The sequence below is a fragment of the Leptidea sinapis genome, chromosome 10, assembly GCF_905404315.1.
Source record: "Leptidea sinapis chromosome 10, ilLepSina1.1, whole genome shotgun sequence".
Taxonomy (NCBI): domain Eukaryota; kingdom Metazoa; phylum Arthropoda; class Insecta; order Lepidoptera; family Pieridae; genus Leptidea; species Leptidea sinapis.
In genome coordinates this window covers 5,718,650-5,738,681 of record NC_066274.1, presented here as the reverse complement: position 1 = coordinate 5,738,681, position 20,032 = coordinate 5,718,650, and the positions used below count along the sequence as shown (strand labels likewise).

The 20,032-nt window shown below is 33.7% G+C and overlaps 3 protein-coding genes across 8 annotated transcripts in view; 2 read left to right on the top strand and 1 right to left on the bottom strand.

Moving 5' to 3' along the window:
* Positions 1–8,373, top strand: part of LOC126966404 (dentin sialophosphoprotein) — a 30,918-nt gene extending 22,545 nt beyond the window's left edge. For all 3 annotated transcript variants that reach the window (XM_050810413.1, XM_050810412.1, XM_050810414.1), the window contains exons 3-5: positions 3,516–6,212; positions 6,301–7,239; positions 7,330–8,373. In XM_050810413.1, the coding sequence (XP_050666370.1) occupies positions 3,563–6,212; positions 6,301–7,239; positions 7,330–7,766 (4,026 nt within the window). In that variant the 5' untranslated portion in view covers positions 3,516–3,562 and the 3' untranslated portion in view covers positions 7,767–8,373. The remainder of the gene's footprint in view (positions 1–3,515; positions 6,213–6,300; positions 7,240–7,329) is intronic.
* A 4,803-nt stretch (positions 8,374–13,176) lies between these two features.
* Positions 13,177–14,550, top strand: LOC126966421 (transmembrane protein 223). The gene is made up of 2 exons (XM_050810452.1): positions 13,177–13,672; positions 13,779–14,550. Exons 1-2 carry the CDS (start codon positions 13,300–13,302, stop codon positions 14,069–14,071), a joined length of 666 nt encoding a protein of 221 aa, XP_050666409.1. The 5' UTR covers positions 13,177–13,299; the 3' UTR covers positions 14,072–14,550.
* A 1,905-nt stretch (positions 14,551–16,455) lies between these two features.
* LOC126966408 (probable E3 ubiquitin-protein ligase RNF144A) overlaps positions 16,456–20,032 on the bottom strand; it is a 153,675-nt gene continuing 150,098 nt past the window's right edge. For all 4 annotated transcript variants that reach the window (XM_050810427.1, XM_050810429.1, XM_050810430.1 and 1 more), the window contains one exon: positions 16,456–19,840. In XM_050810427.1, coding sequence (XP_050666384.1) covers positions 19,732–19,840 — 109 coding nt within the window. In that variant the 3' untranslated portion in view covers positions 16,456–19,731. The remainder of the gene's footprint in view (positions 19,841–20,032) is intronic.

Sequence of the window (20,032 nt, the reverse complement as noted above, 5' to 3'; positions counted from 1 at the left end):
ATATAATATGTAACATTTCGCTAAGAAACTGGGTATCTAGTAATTAATGCTATTAAAAATATTAAAGTAATATTAGGATATTATATTATACATATAACAATGTAATTTGTTTTCACAATAATAAATAATATTGTAACGCTGCGAAAACTATTATTCTAAACTAAAAACCTGTAAGTTTATATTTTGGTTTATAACACCTGCAGTGCAAACCTAACGCACGTGTGCGCGCGTCGATTCCATTGACTCGGATACAAACTAAGCCACGCCCTAAACGTGCTCTATAGGTTTGGTGAGCGCTCGCCGTAAATAAAAAAAGAAGCACCATTAATCACGAAAACCTCAGAAACACTTTATTTAAATGACATTGTTATTAAAATTGCGTTAGAGCCAATAGATTAAAAAATAGAGCTTGGATTTGGTTTTAAATTTTATGTTAATAAATTCCGAGACGAACGTACCTACCAAAAGGTAGAAGAACGTTCGTTTTTGTGAAATGTTAAACAAAACAGCAAAATATCACTAAACTGAAACTGTGCTGTGACAAAATGAAATGACGATGGAAAAAACCATTCTAAACTAGTTTATTCAACAAAACCTTTATCAACCTTTAAGTATAATTATATATTATAACTTATGTAACCTTAAAACGGTAAAATGTTGGTTAAAGGTAAAAACTATCTATTCATACTTAAACGTTAACCGGTCACAAGGAACTTTTTCTGTTTCCAAGCCTTGCTATTAACATTAGAACTAAGTGTTCCTTGAATTATTACCTTTTTTTGCTTTCGTTGGCGTGCAATGTGCATTCCAAATGCTGTAGGGATCACACTAGCAACAACTTCTAATATTATTTGTAGATGTTATTTTAGGACGAACAGGTAAACATTATCGTGCAGTAAAATTATTTTAATTAAAATATAAAATACATCCATCTCATGAAACGTAGATGTAATTTAACCTAAACAAATTTAAATTTGAAAAAATTTTAAACAAAAATTTTGGTCAAAAATCATTGTTTTTACGTGAAACATGTAGATTCCTAAATATTTTAATTAAAACAAGATGGGCTCTATTCGAAATATAGGTGGATGATATCCATTGGTAGATCCAGCAGCCATAGTGATGTTGACGTCTTTACGAATTTTGCTTTTGTTTAGATTATACTGATTGTAATTGTACAATGTACTTCAATTAACACTTTCATGACCTAATTTGGTAAAGCTTGTCCGCTTTTTGATATCTTTATGACTTGTTAGTTGTTGAGGACGTTGGATTTATAGTTGTTACAAAAGTGCTTATTTAGTGGGATAAAAAGTGGGGATTATGTTCTCAACATTACCAAATAAGATAGGGTAAATTGATGGGCATAATTATTTGCGCGTGGGCTATTGTGTTTCGTCGCCTCACAGTTGTGTGTAACTGTTTGCATTGGCTGGGCATTAAACAGCTAGCACTTATTTACTTTGGCTAATATTTATTTTGTTATGATAGGTCAGGGCTTCCTCGTTAACTATTTCCCCAGTTTTTGGAGTTTACTCCTAAAGAATCGATTTTCATATAAGGCGCCCGGTATGAGAAAAATATGGAGAGTAAAATCTACTCATCAAATGGGAAAGTAACGTTTTTGGTGCTCATCATTTCTCGCGCACCTTTTCTTTTTAGTTGTGTCTGTGTGTATATATACTTGTGTGTAGCCAGCATAGATAGTATACAGCGTGATAGCTTACGCATGTAGTACAATATACCTATTAGGGTGTGCCAAAATGTAACTTCCTTGATGCACCTTTTAAAATTCGAATTTTGAGTTTTCAACAGGAGTTGTGTTTGGGCATTTCCTGACATATTTTGAGCGTTAAGGATTTATTTGATTTTTTAATTAATACGCTTTTATAAGCTTTTGCTGTATGTCTGTTTGTAACCGACTCCATTGGACTTGATTTTTATTTAGTACCTTTTCAAAGGCAATCGTTCTTGAGGAGTAAACTCCAGTCGTGCGTCGGAGCTCACACACGCGCTTTTTTTAACTTGTTCGTGTCCTACAGTGTTTTATTATTTACGGAACGTTGATATGTTCACGGAGGAGATGTTTCGAACATTCCTTTATAGAATATCTGTTAAACGACCATCTATATTGATGTGAGATAATTAATGAGTTAGTATTGCACTAATGAGAATTATGTTTTTATTTTTATTGCAAGATAACTGTCATTGCTCCCACGAGTAGGGTTGATATTATAAGGGGTAACCACCTACTGTCAGCAGGAGGATTTTTTCATATAATTTCCACTTCCTCACAGTCTAAAACGGCAAAGTATTAGAACTTGTGGGTATGTTCACATGATAACTTTGTGTGGGTTTTCTCCCTTAGCTAGATATTATACTCGCTTTTGCCCCTCTTAGTTTGGTACCGTGGTACGCCTTTTTCCTTACGGTGATGGTGTGCGCAAAAGGTCGTATAGGCCAGAACCTGGGAAGACCCACAAGATGCCAGTTTGGCAGTAGAGATCCGTACGCAACTCTAACTCTCCTTAGACCAGTGCTGAAGCCTTTGAAAATGATAAAAAGTGAAAAAAAAATAATATTCGGATGAAACCCATTGGAAACTGAAGAGAATATAACAAAAATGAAAGGAAATTTCCACTTCCCGACCTTAGATTGCCCGTAAATTATTTTTCCTTTCATTTTTGTTATATTCTCTTCCATTTCCAATGGGTTTAATCCTACTATTATTTTTTTGGTTTCAAAAATTATCGACACTTGAACTTTCTACGGGTCGAAACCTACTAACATAAATATATACCTCCGAGATCAATACCTATTATTTTATAATAATGACTTTTTTTGTATCTTTGGAATGTTCCAATTTGAATATGGTTGTTTTTTTATTTTCGCTGTCCCTCCCCGTCAACAATATATTCGTTGAATTGTCAATAAACATTTTTCTAAGCCACGTCATGTTATATGTCACGTAGATATGTAAAATGTATTTCATACAAATGTCATTCTAATATAAATGTCAACAAATTTACATAATTTCGTTGGAAAACAATGTGTTTATTAGTACCCTAATATTACATATATTTGTTTTGTTAAATGAAAACTTTTATATTAATCTTAATGAGAATCTACATAATTATAATAATATGTACACCTATAAAGAAAGGTAAAGTATTAATAAACAATATATAGTCATCTTTTACCTACTGTTCATAAATACATAAACAATAACATGGGCCGTAAAATTATTATAAGATGGCTAGTCACCTACCATCTCCTTCAATAGAACTCATCATTATGTTGTTAACTATCGAGTGGTTCGAGTAGGACCAGACAAGAGTAAGATACAGAACTGACCTGAAATGTTTAATGTTGGTATAAAATATTCCATTTACAGCATTCATGATTTTTGCGCACGATGGAAATCGCATGAATATTTATTTTTTCTCAATTATTTGTAAATAAATATATTTAAAAAGAATTAAGTGATAAACTCACCAGACTATTTTTGCTTTCAGATTTCAATCGTATATAGTTTCATTGATTGAAGAGGAAATGCTCAATAATGCAATTAATATTAGAAATTGAACAAGATTCATACATAGATAAAATGTCGTTGGTAGATAAACAAATTATTGAAAAATTAAGTAACAATGAAATCTTAAATAAATTAGAAAATGTAGAACAAACTGTTGCCAGCAGCAATCTGAATCAGGGCATTACAATGAAGGAAAACAGTTCTGATGGCTTAATAGAATCTTCGATTACGACAGTTGAAAATAGTGAAGCTTACGGAGACAAAGAAAATCCAGACTTATGTAATATCAACCCCAGTAATTCAGAGATAGATTCACACAAAACTACTTTATTTCAAGATAAGAATGATAGTGTAGGAGAGACTAAAGATAGTCTTTTTGATGGTTCCACAAAAACCGACGTTCAATGTATGAATGGTTTTGTTACTAATACAGAAGTCAACGAATCTTTAGAAAATGAAGATTTAAAAAGTAATACTGACTCAATAAAAGTCATATCTGATGAAGCCATTGATATGAAGAGGTTGATCGATAATGAAGATGTTTTGGAAGAAGAAGTGAATACTCGGGATAGTGCTTCATGTAATGAGTCAACGAAATTAGATGAAGAAAAGGAAGTAGTAAATTGTAGAAAATTTGAAAATAATTTCTCGTTGAAATGGGAATGTGACGACGGTGATGCTTTAGATGATGTTGAAATGAATTCTGTTGAAAGTGTAGATGATATAGAAAATCAAATCAAAGTTGATGACGTATCAATTGATATTGTTATGAAAACAGCAGAAACAGAGAGTAGTAGTGACGCTATATATAAGTGCAATGATGTACGTATAAGTAGTTCTATTGACGATGTTTTTTTAAAAAGTAATATAACTCATCGAAATGAAAATTCTTCATCAGATATTCACTGTTTGGATAATCAAAACAACGCCAAAGATGATGATATTGAGGATTCATCAAAAGACATAGCTCTAGGTACAAGTAACATGGTAATACCCATGGATGTAGATAGTGACATATACCAAAATAACGGAACGATGGATCAAATGCTATTCACAGAAAAAGAGCTTAAAGAAAATGACATCCTTTTTGCCCACGCTGATAGAAATAACTTGACAGAAGAAAGCAACGAAGTTAGTAAAAAGTGTAGTGAAAGTTTAGGTAATATTGAAATTAAAATGGGTGAGAGAGAAGAAGGAGCTCCCATATTGTGCGATTCAACGGAAACTTCCATGCATGAAAATTGCAAGGACTCCAGCAATAAAGATTGTAAGATTTTCAACACAGACAAAGAAGATTCTAACGATACTGTTATTCTAACTGAAAACAATGCTTTTGAAGAAGAAACTAACGAAGAGTTTTCTTTGAATGTAAACGATACAAAGATAAGTGAAGTTCAGACTGAAGAAGTAATAAAAGTAGCCGATAATGTTATAAATGTATCTGAAGAAGTAAAAGAGTCGGAAGTTCTGCAATCGATCGTACTGTCGGATAATGAAACCAGCAAGAGAGAACACGACATTAAAAGTGAATTAGATACGATTGGTAATTCTAACATACATACAGAAAGCAATTATCTTCTAGATGATAAAGTAAATAAAAATGTTGAGCCCAGTGTTATTTCAAACAAGGACCCTGCTACTGAAATAACTGGTTCTGAAACAGACACTGTATCGTCAGACCCTCAAAACAAAGATAAGATATACATACAAAGTTCTGATGTATATACAAAAAGCAAGGATCTAGTAGATGTAAAAAATAGTAATCATTTAGATGCCAGTGTCATTTCAGATATTGGCCCCGCTACTGCAAGAACTAGTTCTACAATGGAAACTTTAATATCAGATCATCACAACGACGATTCCAGTGCCACTGAAAATAATGATCCAAATCCAATGAATGTCGCTAAAACATCAGATAAGCAGGATGTTAGTCTTGAAGTTGACGATATTGATAGTAAGCCTAATGATAAAGATGATACAAGATTAAATAAAGAAGTCGGTGCAGTTGTTTTAGTTGATTGTCAAACCCCTAACGATCTATTAGTTCTCGACTCAAACCAACCGATACCTGATTGTACTGAGACAAGCGCTGCTATTGAAGACAATCATGAGATAACTCTATCAGAAAACAACAATGGTCAAATCCTCAACAATTTATTACTGCTCGACTCAAACCAACCAAAACCCAAGTGTACTTTGGCAAGCGCTGTTATTAAAGACAATCATGACATAGCTCTAGCTGAAAATAACAGTAGTCAAAACTCCAACAATATATTAGTTCTCGACTCAAACCAACCGAAACCCGATTTTACTGTGGCAAGCGCTCTTATTAAAGACAATCATGAGATAACTGTAGCTGAAAACAGCAAAGGTGAAATGGAAACTAAACAGCCGCAATGTAAATTATTAAACACATTGGATTTCTTATCAGATGATGAAGCAGAAGATAAGGATCAATCAAAGGAAACGCCACACATGGATACTGCAGCTAATGATAAAAATTTCATTAATATCGAAGAAGATGATGATGTTATGTTAATTGATGATGAACCTAGTGTAAAAAAAGATGAGAAAGTAACAGATTCAGCAGCAGTATTGAAAGCCACAGAAAACACTGATGTGGATAAAATTCTAGAAGATAAGAATAACTTGAAATCAGACATCTCAACCAGTACAGGTAAGATGGAATATTAATTTAGGATATACTCTCAATAATACATATTAGTAGAGTAAGCCGTTTTAATACTTTCTTAAACTCTTTACAGATATAGCAACAGATACAAATGAAAACAATGAAGATGCAAGCAAAGCAACACAAGAAACAGACGCGAAAACCAAAAGGCCTCCTTCACCGAAAGAATTACTGCCCGTGACATTTTTATCCACATGCAAAAAGAATATTGCAGAAATGACTCGCAATGATTTAGAAGAATTTTGTATATTGAAAATTGTTGAAAGTGTAATCGGCAGGAGTAATTTAGGCGAGATAAAATCTGAACTGAAAAACGTATCACATAAGGTAGAAGAATATAAGCAAAAAGTTAGCACTCTCTCTAAACAAAATGTAGACTTGCAAGTTGTTCTCAAATCCATACAGGAAGAGCTAAAAAAAAAAGCAACCCCAATAACACCATTAAAAATAACAAGATCTGTTGGTATGCAGGTTTTGATGACAGATGGACTTAAAGCAAAGAGGAACACGGGCGTAAAACAGGTGAAGGGTTCAAATGCGAATAGGCGCTCTCCAAAACATGTAAATACGGCGCCGCAACAACAACCACAGCAGCAGCAAATACCTGTTCCTAGACTTGTTCCAGCATCAAACAACCTGATGAAAGTGAATCCATCTTTACAGCAGCAAATTTCTGTTGCCAAGCCAAACATGACCCCTCCTCTGCAAAATGGTGTTAAAAATGTATCATCATCAGGACAAAAAGCTGAAAAGAGGCCGCTGAGTAAACCGCATGGAAATTCAGTGACAGTCGATCTGACAGATGATGAACCTCCACTGAAACTCGCCCCTAGAATGAATATGAACCAAACTGTTCGTGTAGTTCCACCCCAGAACTTGATGCCACCTCAGAGACATCAATTTGCAACAGTTATCAACAGTCCTAGAAAAGTTTATATACCTATAAGTGGAGTCCAAGCACAAAACGTACGACCCGTTCAGACGTTAATGTTGAAAACAATCCCAAATCAAAGTAAGTTTTGTAATTTCAATTGAATGGGTGTGACATATTATAGATTGATTCTTATTTTATGAACTGAATGATGATCTTAATTTATTGCAGATGTAAGGCCGCGTAATGTAACTCCAGGTTCAGCTAAACAAACACGCAGGTCGCATCCAGCCCCTCTACCTGATGGCGTAAAACAATACCAACCTCCAAATTGGAAGGCGCTTCCCCCCGCGCCGCAACTTAAGCTGTCGAAAGTTGACAATGGAATTGTTATATCCTGGAAAATCGATGGCTATCAAGAAGATTTCCACGAAGAGATAGCAAGTTACCAGCTATATGCATATCAAGAAACGCAGGCCCCTGCAAGTACAAATTTATGGAAAAAAATAGGTGACGTAAAAGCTCTTCCACTGCCTATGGCCTGCACGTTGACTCAGTTTATGGCAGGATTCAAATATTATTTTGCAGTCCGGTCTGTGGATGTCAGGTCTCGGGTAGGGCCATTTAGTGTACCTGGACATATAATGCTAGTGGATAAAGATGACTGAAAATATATTATGTTTTAATTTTAAATGTATGTTTGTGAAGATGTTGTTTTGTAAATATTATGTGTTATTGTTGGCAGAGATACTGGTATTTATTATTACACATAACTTTTTAGACTAATTCACGAGAGCGGGAAATCATTTACGTCAATACACTTTATTCCTACTCCATTATGCCTACCGGCTTATCAATTTGATGCATAGTTTTAAAAAAATATGACTTAAGTACTTATAATTATCCGCCTCGGAAATTGAAGAGTGTATGATATTTTGGAATAATTACCTCTACAAAATTATGTAGGGCAAATAGGGAAAAACTCAAAAAATAGGTACCTATACATTTCTAGTAATGTTTCCGAGGCGTATAAATTATAAATACCGTAGAAGTAAATATTTGTGCTATTTTATCGTAGTGAATCTTACACGACGGGCCAAGTTGTTCAGCCCCTTTCTGTTACAAAATGGTATCTGTAGTTAATAATTATTATGTAGTTAGTAAAATGTCATGTAAAACTCTGATTAATTAGAATTTCCTTAAGGAATTATTGAGGTTGATTTTTATTTTACAAAGACTGTTATGTACTTTCCCAAGTAAATACATTTGAGCAAGTAGCTTAGTATATTTTTTCGATGTAAAAAAGGTACCATGCTATTGATATCGACTGGAGTCGATACGATTTAGATGCAAGGAAGAAAAAGTAAGTAACAACCTCTGTAGAAGCTTCCAGTTGGCGCTCGACGTCGTGCACGTGAAAACTTACATCCTAGGTGCAGACTTCTTGGTTCATCAAAATGTATTCTTCACACCAGAGAAAACTATCGACCGCGTCATAGAACTCGGTATCAACACAATTCAAATTCAATGTTCAGGAGAAAAAAAATCTTGCTTCTCGATAACAACAGCGCCTATTTCTGCCGTGAATCAGTAATGTGTAAGCTTTACTGTGTTTCGGTCTGAAGGGCGCCGTAGCCATAAAATTACTGGGCAAATGAGACTTAATATCTTATGTCTCAAGGTAACGAGCCACAGTTGTAGTGCCGCTCAGAATTTTTGGGGTTTTTCAAGAATCCTGAGCGGCACTGCATTGTAATGGGCAGGGCGTATCAATTACCATCAGCTGAACGTCCTGCTCGTCTCGTCTCTTAATTAAAAAAAAAACATTTTAATTAGAACTAAGCATGATGATCAATTAAACAGTCCCCTGGACTGGACGAAGGACTGTTTGATTGTCGTTGTGTTAAATGTCGTTAAAAAGAAGGATTGTTCCCTTCGTGTCTGCGGCGATTGGCAGAGTATGAAACGTCAACCTTAACCATGTCTGACCGATAGGATATAGGATAAGTTATAATATTAATTCATTAAATATTTACACAATCATATAAAACTCAAAAATATACTTAGGAGTAAGTAACTCTGGACAAACAATTTCAACTAATTTTGCGTGAAGTTTTTTGAGGACTCGATAACGGTGTATTTTGTTGTATCGATGGTATACTGATTTAAGCGCTCAAATATTGTTTAAGAACATAGAAATGGTCCAAGAGCGTCAACAAATGCAGGTAAGTTAAAAACATCGACGAGTTTGAATTTGGGAGGGACCTACTTATATATGTCTCCGCTTCGCAGTCTTAGAAGGAAGCAAACCTATTCAAGAAACAATTCACCTGGGACCCATAATCTAGCCGGCATCCTGTGCAAAGAAGGTAAAATGCTGCACGAGAAAGAAATATCCTGTAGCTTTATCATACCGATCGAAAGGCTTCGATATATAACTAACATTATCATGTTCGATTCCCGGTTCAATCAACACTTATTTAAACAAACTATGGAAGCAATTAATAATTTTTTTTAAATTAAAATAGTCTTCATCCAGTAAAATGTTACATTTACAATATTTAAGGTACCTACTTCCCTCCATGTGGTATAACCCCCAGTATTTTTGAATTTTGAAACATAAAAATATATTTGAATCTTGAAACTGTAAAGATAATTCTGTGAATGTAAAAATAAAAATCTGTTCGATTTTAATTTTTGCGGCAATAATTTGACACAATTATTGAACATTTTAAGCATATTATATACCTAGAATTACCACTTGGGTAACGAATTTAATTTACGCATGTGGAATTACACAAGAAATTAAGTATTTCTCAGTTTGGTGTTCATAATGTCATTGACTTTTATATCATACGTTCTACCGAAGGTGGTGTTCTGTTCCACTGCTGCAAAAGCTTTTTGGTCAAAATCAATAACTGTAGTGGATACAGAATCTACATTATTTTATTGGAAAGATGAATAATTTTTTTATAACATATTTTGTCATAAAATTTACGTCACAGTCGTAGAGAAAACTGAGAAACTTGATAGTTACTCGTAGACTATGCAATATGCAAGAAACGTGAGTAAGTCTCTTCATGCCGAAATAATAAAGAAAATTTAACTTACATGTAATTTTATTACATTACCTTATGCTATACTTAATACTATACTATAATATATAATACGAAAACTTGATTAAATACAATTTTTAATTTCGAGAATCCTTTCATAAATTTTGCCACACTAAATATAATTCTGACTCTTCTTTCTTTGTCCGAACTCACTCGGAACGAACTACTCACTTGTGAAGTTTCATTTATATTTTGAAACTGCCTCTAAGCTACCATAAATGCAACCTTATAAAAAATATATTGCCACACAGCTCTATGACGCTATATAACACTTGTAGCCCACCTCCTAAATGATAATGAAGTAAAAAAAATCCGTTGGATTAGGAACAAGATGTTACTAGCGAGAAGCTAAGATGAAACTGAAGTCACTGGCAATTTTGGGTATAAGTATATTTTATTGTAAGATAAAAGTGATAAATAGGAATGATGCAGTCACATAATATTTTTCTTTAAATAAAATCCATAAACTTAGTAGGTATACTAGCGTAATAGTAAGAGTCTGGCTAACGAGTTGGCACTGGAATTACTTACAAACTTTTGACATGGTATCTGTAACGTCAGGGACAATTTGACAATATCGCTTCAAGTATCAAATCAAAAAATAATAAGACATCAGTCATTAACGGATCATAGAACATTTAGCTCAGTTGGTTAGAGCACTGGCATGGAACGCCAGAGGTCGTGGGTTCGAGTCCCGCGTCGTTCATAAAATTTTGTTGTTCAAATTTTATTCATTTATTCAGTATATAGCCAGTGTTATCAGCAGCAAACATTTTGAATTTGCCGCTGTTTCTTAGGGCCAGCTTTCATACTTTACCTCAGTCTTAGAGTACAACAACCATTTAAAAAAGGCAATAGAAATAAATACCTAAGTATGAGAGTTTTTGTCATCGGGTAAATAATAAGTCGGAAATTAGAAAGTGATATAAATGTTACTTTTTGGGAATATAAAAAAATAGGCATTCACACACGTTACTTACTTGAGATGAACTTATATATCAACACCTTGCCCTGTCTGCTTTGTTGTTCTGATCAGAATTTAACATAACTTGCTGAGACTTTTCTAATCTTGGAGATTGAATTAATCATAGTGGAGCTCTTATAATGGTGGGTTACAATAGGTTAATTTAGAATCAAGCTCATTGAAAAATACATGAAACAAATACCTGGTCACCAGACCTCGTGATTCGTTTGGAGATTAATTTAAAGCCATCAATATTTTGACAGTTGCTTCCCAAAATATATATTATATTATATAAGTCATATAACAGCATTTTATATGTTCATATTAATTTACAAGAATTTTTGAACAATAATGATTATCACTATATAAACACAAAAGGTAGAAATAGACTTGCTGTTCTAACTTTCAGATATCATAAAACTGGTCACTAATTCATGGGTAAATGTAGGTATACACCCACATCATGTAACTGAACCATAAACTTAGTATACTAGCGTAATAGACGAATCCCGCGTGAAAGTGAGATAACTTTTTTTTTATGGAAAAGGAGGACAAACGGGCGTACGGGTCACCTGGTGTTAAGTGATCACCGCCAACCACATTCTCTTGCAACACCAGAGGAATCACAGGAGCATCCCGGCCTTTAAGGATGGTGTACGCACTTTTTTTTAAGGTACCCATGCCATATCGTTCCGGAAACACCGCACAAGGAAGTCCATTCCACAGCTTTGTAGTACGTGGAAGAAAACTCCTTGAAAACCGCACTGTGGAGGACTGCTACACCTCCAGATGGTGGGGATGATATACTAACTTGTGGCGTGTCGTGTGAAGGTGGAATTCGGCGGCGGGAATCAGGTGAAAAAGCTCTTCGGAACACTCCCCGTGAACTATCCTTACATTAAAAGCTCGGTGTCAGAAAGAGACGGATTGATGAAGACCATGAAACCATTTTGAAACAATTTAGTGTCTATTAGACTCCTGTCAAATTGTGTTTACACAGATATTAATTAAAAAATATAACGGTGTTGTGTATTAGATAGTGTTGTTACAAATTGCAACAATGCAACCAAAGAATCATTTTACGGGTAAAATCTGATTGAGATTGTGAGTATTGCATACTACTTTGGAGATGTTTATTTTGGTAGAACATATTCATTAAAATACTAAATATTACATCTTCCAAAGATTATATTAACTAAAAAATATGTGTTAGAAATAAAATATCGTATCTATACATGAATATGACGCCGTTTACCAATATTTCACTTACAATTATCACTTCACTGACTTACTAACACATCTGTAAAACTAGCACACATGAACATTTAAAATTTAGTCTCACCTATGTATAGAACGTCATTGCTCGCTGTAATGAAGAGAGTGTTTGTCTATTATGCTAGTATACGAAGTTTACAAACTGAACTTCTTTTATATAAAATGCTGCAAATTAAGGAAATTATAATGAAGAAAGTGAAGCAAGTTCAGTTGCATCCGATGGCATCAAAATTGACTTTCAAAAGTGTACAAATTGAACCTTATTGAAGAAATTTCATTTCATTTCGACGTTCAGTCTATCGTTTCAGTCCATCATGTCTCTTATCACCTAAACCGATGTAGTTCGACGTTGTGATCTGATCAATCATTTGAGTCACTTTAAAGAACTGTTCTTTTGATCTGTTCTAATGAAGCTCATTTCTATTTTCTACTCTATTTCTTCTTGAAGAATAATATGGAGTTCGAAACGAATTTCTCTGAAATATGTATCAACAATTGATATACGTATACCCTTATCGAATATTTATTACAGCACAAGTATTGTTTCTTTTGTACCCAAGCCTAGACGATTTGCTGGTTGATGTATGATCGAAATTTCCGTTGGCCTTGAAGATGAAATAACATAACTTAGATGATGGCTGTATGGCTCTGCACTTGCCTTTCCCATTTAAGGGAAGAAGAATAAAAAAAACTTGACCTTTGAAGTTTGAAGTTTTAAACTGTTGTTTGAAGTTAAAGTTTGAGGTTATGTTTACAGTATAAGTATTAGTTAGTATTCGGTTTATGTAATAAATATTAATGTAAACATTAAACATTGCTTACTGCTCTCACTTTTCACAAATTAAGATGTTGTTGTCGACGACAGTTATTCTAAAACGAATTATAAAGTTAAGACAAATAACATTTAATAACTATTTTATTAAAACCACCACTACCAGTTTTAGTTCAAACTCACCAAGATCTATTCATGATGTTAATACAAACGTAGCTAAAGACGTTATACTATTTAAATACGAAAATCCAAAGTTTTTTAGGTATATGAATATATTTGCTATTATTCAATATATGTTTTGGACTTACTTAGGTGTATTCGCTTTTAAGAATTTAAGAGATGCTCCTGTGGAGAGAGATACTACCAATGACGCACCGTGGTATAGGAGAATTAATCTCGGTGAAAATAAGTATAAAAATACACTAAGTGCCGTAGCAGTCATCATTGGTAAGTTTTATTGAAATTTGAAGTAGTTAATAGTTTTGTGTTTTACTTTTTTTTGTTGATTATTTGTTTGATGTATTAAACTGTATTTATATGACTGTCCTTACAGGCTGTGGTTCCCTTGCCATGATTTGGATGTACACATTGAGATCTGTAAGATTCCTGATTCTAAATAAAGGAGGAAAGCATCTTACTTTTGTCACATACACTCCACTTGGTGAAAATAGAATTATGAAGGTACCTTTAGAGTGTGTATGCTGTAAAGAAGACCGGATGTTTGCTAAAGTGCAGCTTCCATTAAAAGTGAAGAACCGAGTTATGCATTATATGTTAGACATGAGGGGAGAATTCAAGAATCCTTTGTTATTTGATTCTACAGCAGGTCTAGCTAGAAAATGGTAGTGGTCTAGTGAACACTATTGACATGACAGTGTATGCATTTTTTTGTACAAATTATTCTCACTTGTTCATTGGCATTATTTTACTTAATTTTATTAAATTTTTTTATTAATAAAATTTCAATATGTATATATTCATAACACAAATATGGTTGGTGTCGCATAAATAAGATATTTCTAGTCAGTTTTTTTAACTCATTTAAAAAAATTATCAAAAATCATATTTATGATTATGAGTCTTTAAGGGTGTCATTTTCAGGGCAAGTAGCTAAGTTAACAAATCAGCTTGTCAATTTCATTTGGCACACCTCGACTCTTGAATTGCCCATTTAATTTTTACAATAAATGACCATTGTAATCAGTCAAATAATAATAATTAATTATGTGTTCTTTGGTTCACAAAAAATACTTATAGAAGAAAATTACTAATTAAATAAGTGTTTTGTAGTTTCTTAGGTATGTAAATAAAGATATTTAATATTATATTTTTTATTGATATTTCATGTCACTTAACAAAAAGTTGTGATTGACGAACTGACTGAATTAGTGCCTCAAAAATCCCACAATGTGCCTAGATATACTTTCGTACATGTTAGAGGAAAAGTGGCTATTTTTCATACAAACATTATAAATTATTTTCTCCTTGGTTTTTAATTTATATCAAAATTATTTGCAAATAAGTTTGTCATCATCTAATAATGTGGTATTGATCATATTTTCCTTTTTTTTATTATTCTAAGTGCTATAAGGTATTAGCATGTACTTAGTTAGACATAAAATATTTCTTTCTTATATTGAGTTTTCATAATTTCATTAGGCCTAATTAATTTTAAGAGGAGGAAATTGCCGCGAATGGAACTCAAATTTTTGGATTTTTAATCATAATTTTTTTTCGGAGCTGCAGTTGCCCTTTTTCATGGAACAAATTCCTCGCCCCCGTTAGGGTGACGGTATATTGTTTCAGCAATCTTAAAAAGCTGCACCTAATGTTTACTTGCAGGTTACTACCGCTCAAGCTCTGTCCTCAAAGCTCGCGTTAATGGCCTGTTCTTAGTGAAGGTCTATGCTCGCTTAGCCCAACACAATTACTATTGTTGGCTCGCCCACTTCTTCGACCCCAAGTTGGCTTAGTTTTCCAGATAACTGTTGAAAAGATCGAGATTTCAAGGCATTCTAGCGCTATGTTGTGAGATCTTGTGCCTGTAAAGTGCCAGCAACATAATAATATTGTAGTTAGTATTGCTGTCATCTCTGGTCTGGTGCACCCCAGTACAATCTCGAACCATTTGACTCATAGAGGATCCAGGATGCCTTGTGCTTGAAGTACCAGGACCAAGGGTGCCGTAAGAGGCGGCTAACGGCATTTACCAGTGGGAGGCCTCTTTACACTGGATGCCGGCTAGATTATGGGTACCACAACGGCGCCTTTCCTGCCGTGAAGCAGTATGACACGCGCCGTTGCTAGTGTAATTACTGGGCGAATGCTTAACATCTAATGTCTTTATCTAGGTCTTACTAGCGTAATTATAGGTACCACTCAAAAGTTTTGGTTTTCTTCAAAAATCCTGAGCAGCACTGGAATGTAATGGGCAGGGTGTATCAATTACTATTAACTTTAATTACATTATCAGCTTACGTCCTAATCTCGTACCTTGTTGCATAGAGACATCCTTTCATTACGTGTGTAATTGCATTTGTCAAGGAGAATGTATCAATGAGCTGTTCGACCTCATACCTGCGCCCAAGTATCACACACACATTGAACTGTGAGGATGATCTACACCATCTGGATGTCTGGGGCTACCCTGCAGTGCCGTTTTCAAGGATCTTTCTTCCATGTACAATCAAAATATAGAATGACTGACTATGTAATGCTAAGCGTGGCTGACTGTTTACCAACGACTTGTCAATCTAAATTAGTTACAGTGACATACATTCACTTACCTTCTCTATCTTGCTGTATAGATGTTCTTTTCTTTCACACGCTTTGTCTATACGCTAGTATATTGAAGTAATAAAGCAAGAAATATTAACCTTTAGTAGGTAAAAAATCCACTATATAAACTGAGTAGGTACTTAACTTTTATGAACATAACCTATGTCACTTTTTAATTGTACTGCAGGTAAAATCGCAGAGCACATCTAGTAGTAACTACAAAGTATTATTTTTCTCAAAATTCATTCCTGTTGAATAATTTTTGATGTCAATCAAAATACCTACTATCACCCTAAAAACATTGGGCGCGCTCTGAGAGAAGAAACGGCGCAAGAAACTCTCTATTTTTTGCACTCTTAGTAATTAATTTCTTTATCCATTGTCATCCGTGTTGTATCTTCCTTATATACACATCATATATTCCTTATTTGTTGCATTTAAAAAAAGTCTGATAATGATCCAAAATTTCTTTATTAAATATTTATTTTTAGCAACAGACAGAAGTAATGTTTTTAACAAATAAACAAGAATTACATTTACAGATATAACAAAAATAATCTTCGTATTTACATACAAAAAAAAACACTTAATAAGAAATGACACAAATATAACTTTCATTTAATTACAACTGTGACACACTGTCCACATCACTATTCACACATTAATTCATAGACAGCAAAACTACAATTAAACGCTTTAAATCTAAACCTAGGATTTTTTGATTTATTCTACAAATGCTTTAACTAGCCTGCTAACACAAGCCGGTGAGGATACAGTGTAGTGAATATTATGTAAATAACTGGCATGAAAATAATTAAAACGTCTCTTAAGTATGGATTTAAGTTTGTTTTTTTAATATCCGAATAAATTGTTTATGTTAAGAGTTTCAATAGCACCTTCAACTTAAAATGAGTCGCTACACTGCACCCTCAGAATTAAGTACAATAAAATCCTTATTCACATTAAGACATAAATATTAACACTAACAATAAATTATATTAAATGAAAACACAAGAAGCGGTGTGGCCCAAGTGTCAGTCCGTCCGTGTGAATCACAGGTGAATACAAAAATAAGGTTTGTATGTATAAATATATGCATCATCTCTCGACTGCATTGCAGTTACATTTAAGTCACTTAAAAGTGGACAACAACTATTTATAAATTCTACTATAGAAGTAAAATAAATGTTCTAATCAGCAAATATTTTGATGTATTCTCGAATAAATTAGTCCGAATAAACCTAATGAAATTGTTATTTGAAGATAAATGCCAGTTCACAGTAAAATATTAATGTTGCCCACAATAAATACATTCTCTGCTCATTATATTCAATAATATAAACTAGAATTATACGTTAGAGTAACGATGCGCCGAGCGCTCTAATGTAATTCCCGCTTAAGTTAATGACTTACTTAAAGTACTTACTTAAGTTTAGAAGCATACTAATTGTGTAGCGTTTGTTGTCTAGTAATATATCTAATATCAAGAGCCAATATTTTTCCGCAAGTGGGATAATTTAAAATTTATACGCTCTTTTTAATATACAATGAAATAAGTGTTAAATACTTATGGCCATAATTTAAATACAGATTCAGTCAATGAAGTTAGTTAATATTTCCAAGTCCATTTTCCACATTAGGAATATAACAATTCCTTCCTCAGAGACATTATATTTGTCCTTCTCAACCAAATGGTTCTCATAATTTTATTTATCATACAGACATTATCTGTCAAAAGTAGATTGTTTTGACAAATAGTAAGAGATAATTTTTATCTCATAATATTGCCATGAGTACTCATTTTAGTTCAACAATTTTCCCCACATCTTGCAAAACAATTAATTTCGGGATGAATTGTATTTACACAAATAAAATTTGAAAACAAAATTTTATGGATGATGCGGGACTTGAAACCGCAACCTCTCGCGTTCCGTGGGAGCGCTCTTTACAACTGAGTCAACTGCACGAGTGATGTATCGTTGATAAAATCTTGTATGGTTGTTCAACTCTTAGGTTGTGGCTTGAATGTATGTATTAATAATAATGAATGGATTTCTTTGGATTGTAGACTACGTTATAGTAATATAATAATATATGAATGAATATATTTCTCGAATTAACTTTGTAACAGATCTTTTAGACAAGACATACCTTTGACAACACAAATAATCAAAAAGTAAAATAATCCATTTATAACATTTTTTTAAGCTGATTGAAATATCAACAATTATAAAAATATAGTTGACCCTATGGTCTTACATCCTTGGCAAAATACTAATAAACATAAACTTCCATTTATGTACTGTACTTGTACTCCATGTTTTTAAAACATTGCTTCAATATTCTTCTTTATTTATTTCTTGCATACAATATAAGAAGACAAGAAATACAGTATGTCTTCAGCCGACTTTGTTCCGACCATACTTTTTATCTTTTGATTAATTTATCATTGGTGACTTCAAGATGCTTAGTGATACCATTACAGCTACCAACATTTTTTTTATTCATCCGTGGGTTTTTTGACATTTAGTGTAATGTCAATGTCTAACTCAATGAGATGTATGAAAAAAATATTTCCAGTGACATATTTCAAGTGTAATGTAACCCATGAAATAAAATATTTTTGATTGATAATAGTTATAAGCCCCGGAAAAGATGTTGAGCGAGAATGAATCTAATATGTTGTGGTATAGTCGTACAGACGCCATTACTGCGTGACGATCACTAAAGGAGCCTGCCCACTATAAGGTATGATAGAGTTAGGAAATAGTCAATTCGAAAATATACTTTTCATTGAAAAGTACGAGACAATACCCAACAGACCGACACGTAACCAACCAAATGTGGGCATAGTAGTCTATGCCTTATACATTCATAGCAATGTCATAGAACTGTGTAGTAGTGGGTCTCTTTAAATCTTCGTCGAGTTGAGTCGCGATATTGGCATGTCGCCCTTCGCCAGTAACATTCAATTTTTGACATTTGCCCATTCAATGACACCTGTCAAGCACATTGTCATCGGTTATACTTGGCCAAAAAAGTGTTGGTTCATTTCAAAGAGCTGGAAAAAACAAAAGTCCAGCACTTAATTGCCACAACGCAGAAGCCACCTTCTAAATATTATGGCTACCACTGTCCTACACCTTCGAATATTTTGTACGCTAAAAACAGAATGAGACAGTCCTTGTTTGTAAATTAGTAACATATTCTAATTTTATACTTAAATATGGTCAAAATAATCCAGTTTTAATGTAAATATTTTTATCGTGTGTATTTGACATACCCTATTTTGTAGTTTGCCACTGAGTTATTTGAATATAATTCGCCATATTGGAAGTACCAACATCTGTGGCAGAACATCTGTTTTGATATTGACACTACACTAATACAATCACACTTCGCTTACACTTACTGTTTCTAACAAACACCCCTCGTTATAATCTAAATGAAAGTCAATTTTGACAAAATGGACAAAAAATATTTAAGTATCACTACTGCTTACAATCGCAGTGTGCACACCCTCTTACGCCACTTAAGAATTTCAATTATAAACTTGTGTTTATAATGATAAGTACAACAGCAAAACGTAATATAGAGCATAGCTTCGCACTGCGAATGAAATCTAGTCGCGACTAATGCGGATTTAAGTCCAAATTGGTCTAATATCAGTCAGACAATGAAGTCACTACATCTCTCCGAGCCCACACCAATGAGGTTCAATGCCGCGGTCAGTCAGTCAGGTATCTGATCCGTTCGTCCGCATCATCGTCTCGTCCAGGGCTGATGCTCTCGATCTCATCCACTTCCTCGAGATTTTTCGTATTGGGGTTGCACAGCCTGGAACAGTAAAATATTTTAAATTAGAAAAAAACGGCACAGTTTGATTGTACCATAGACAAAATTATTTCAAAGCCCACTTTGCTGATAATTCTTTTAAAATCATAAAAACAGGTTTACATGTTCATGAAGTATGACAATTGGTGAACTGTGTTACTAATGGGAGGCTCCTTTGCACAAGATGGCGGCTAG

Excerpts from the sequence above, each read along its gene's own strand:
- LOC126966421 (XM_050810452.1), top strand. The coding sequence starts at position 13,300 with ATGTTGTTGTCGACGACAGTTATTCTAAAACGAATTATAAAGTTAAGA. Across the intron at positions 13,673-13,778 it reads TGCCGTAGCAGTCATCATTG|GCTGTGGTTCCCTTGCCATG; the intron begins GTAAGTTTTATT and ends CTGTCCTTACAG.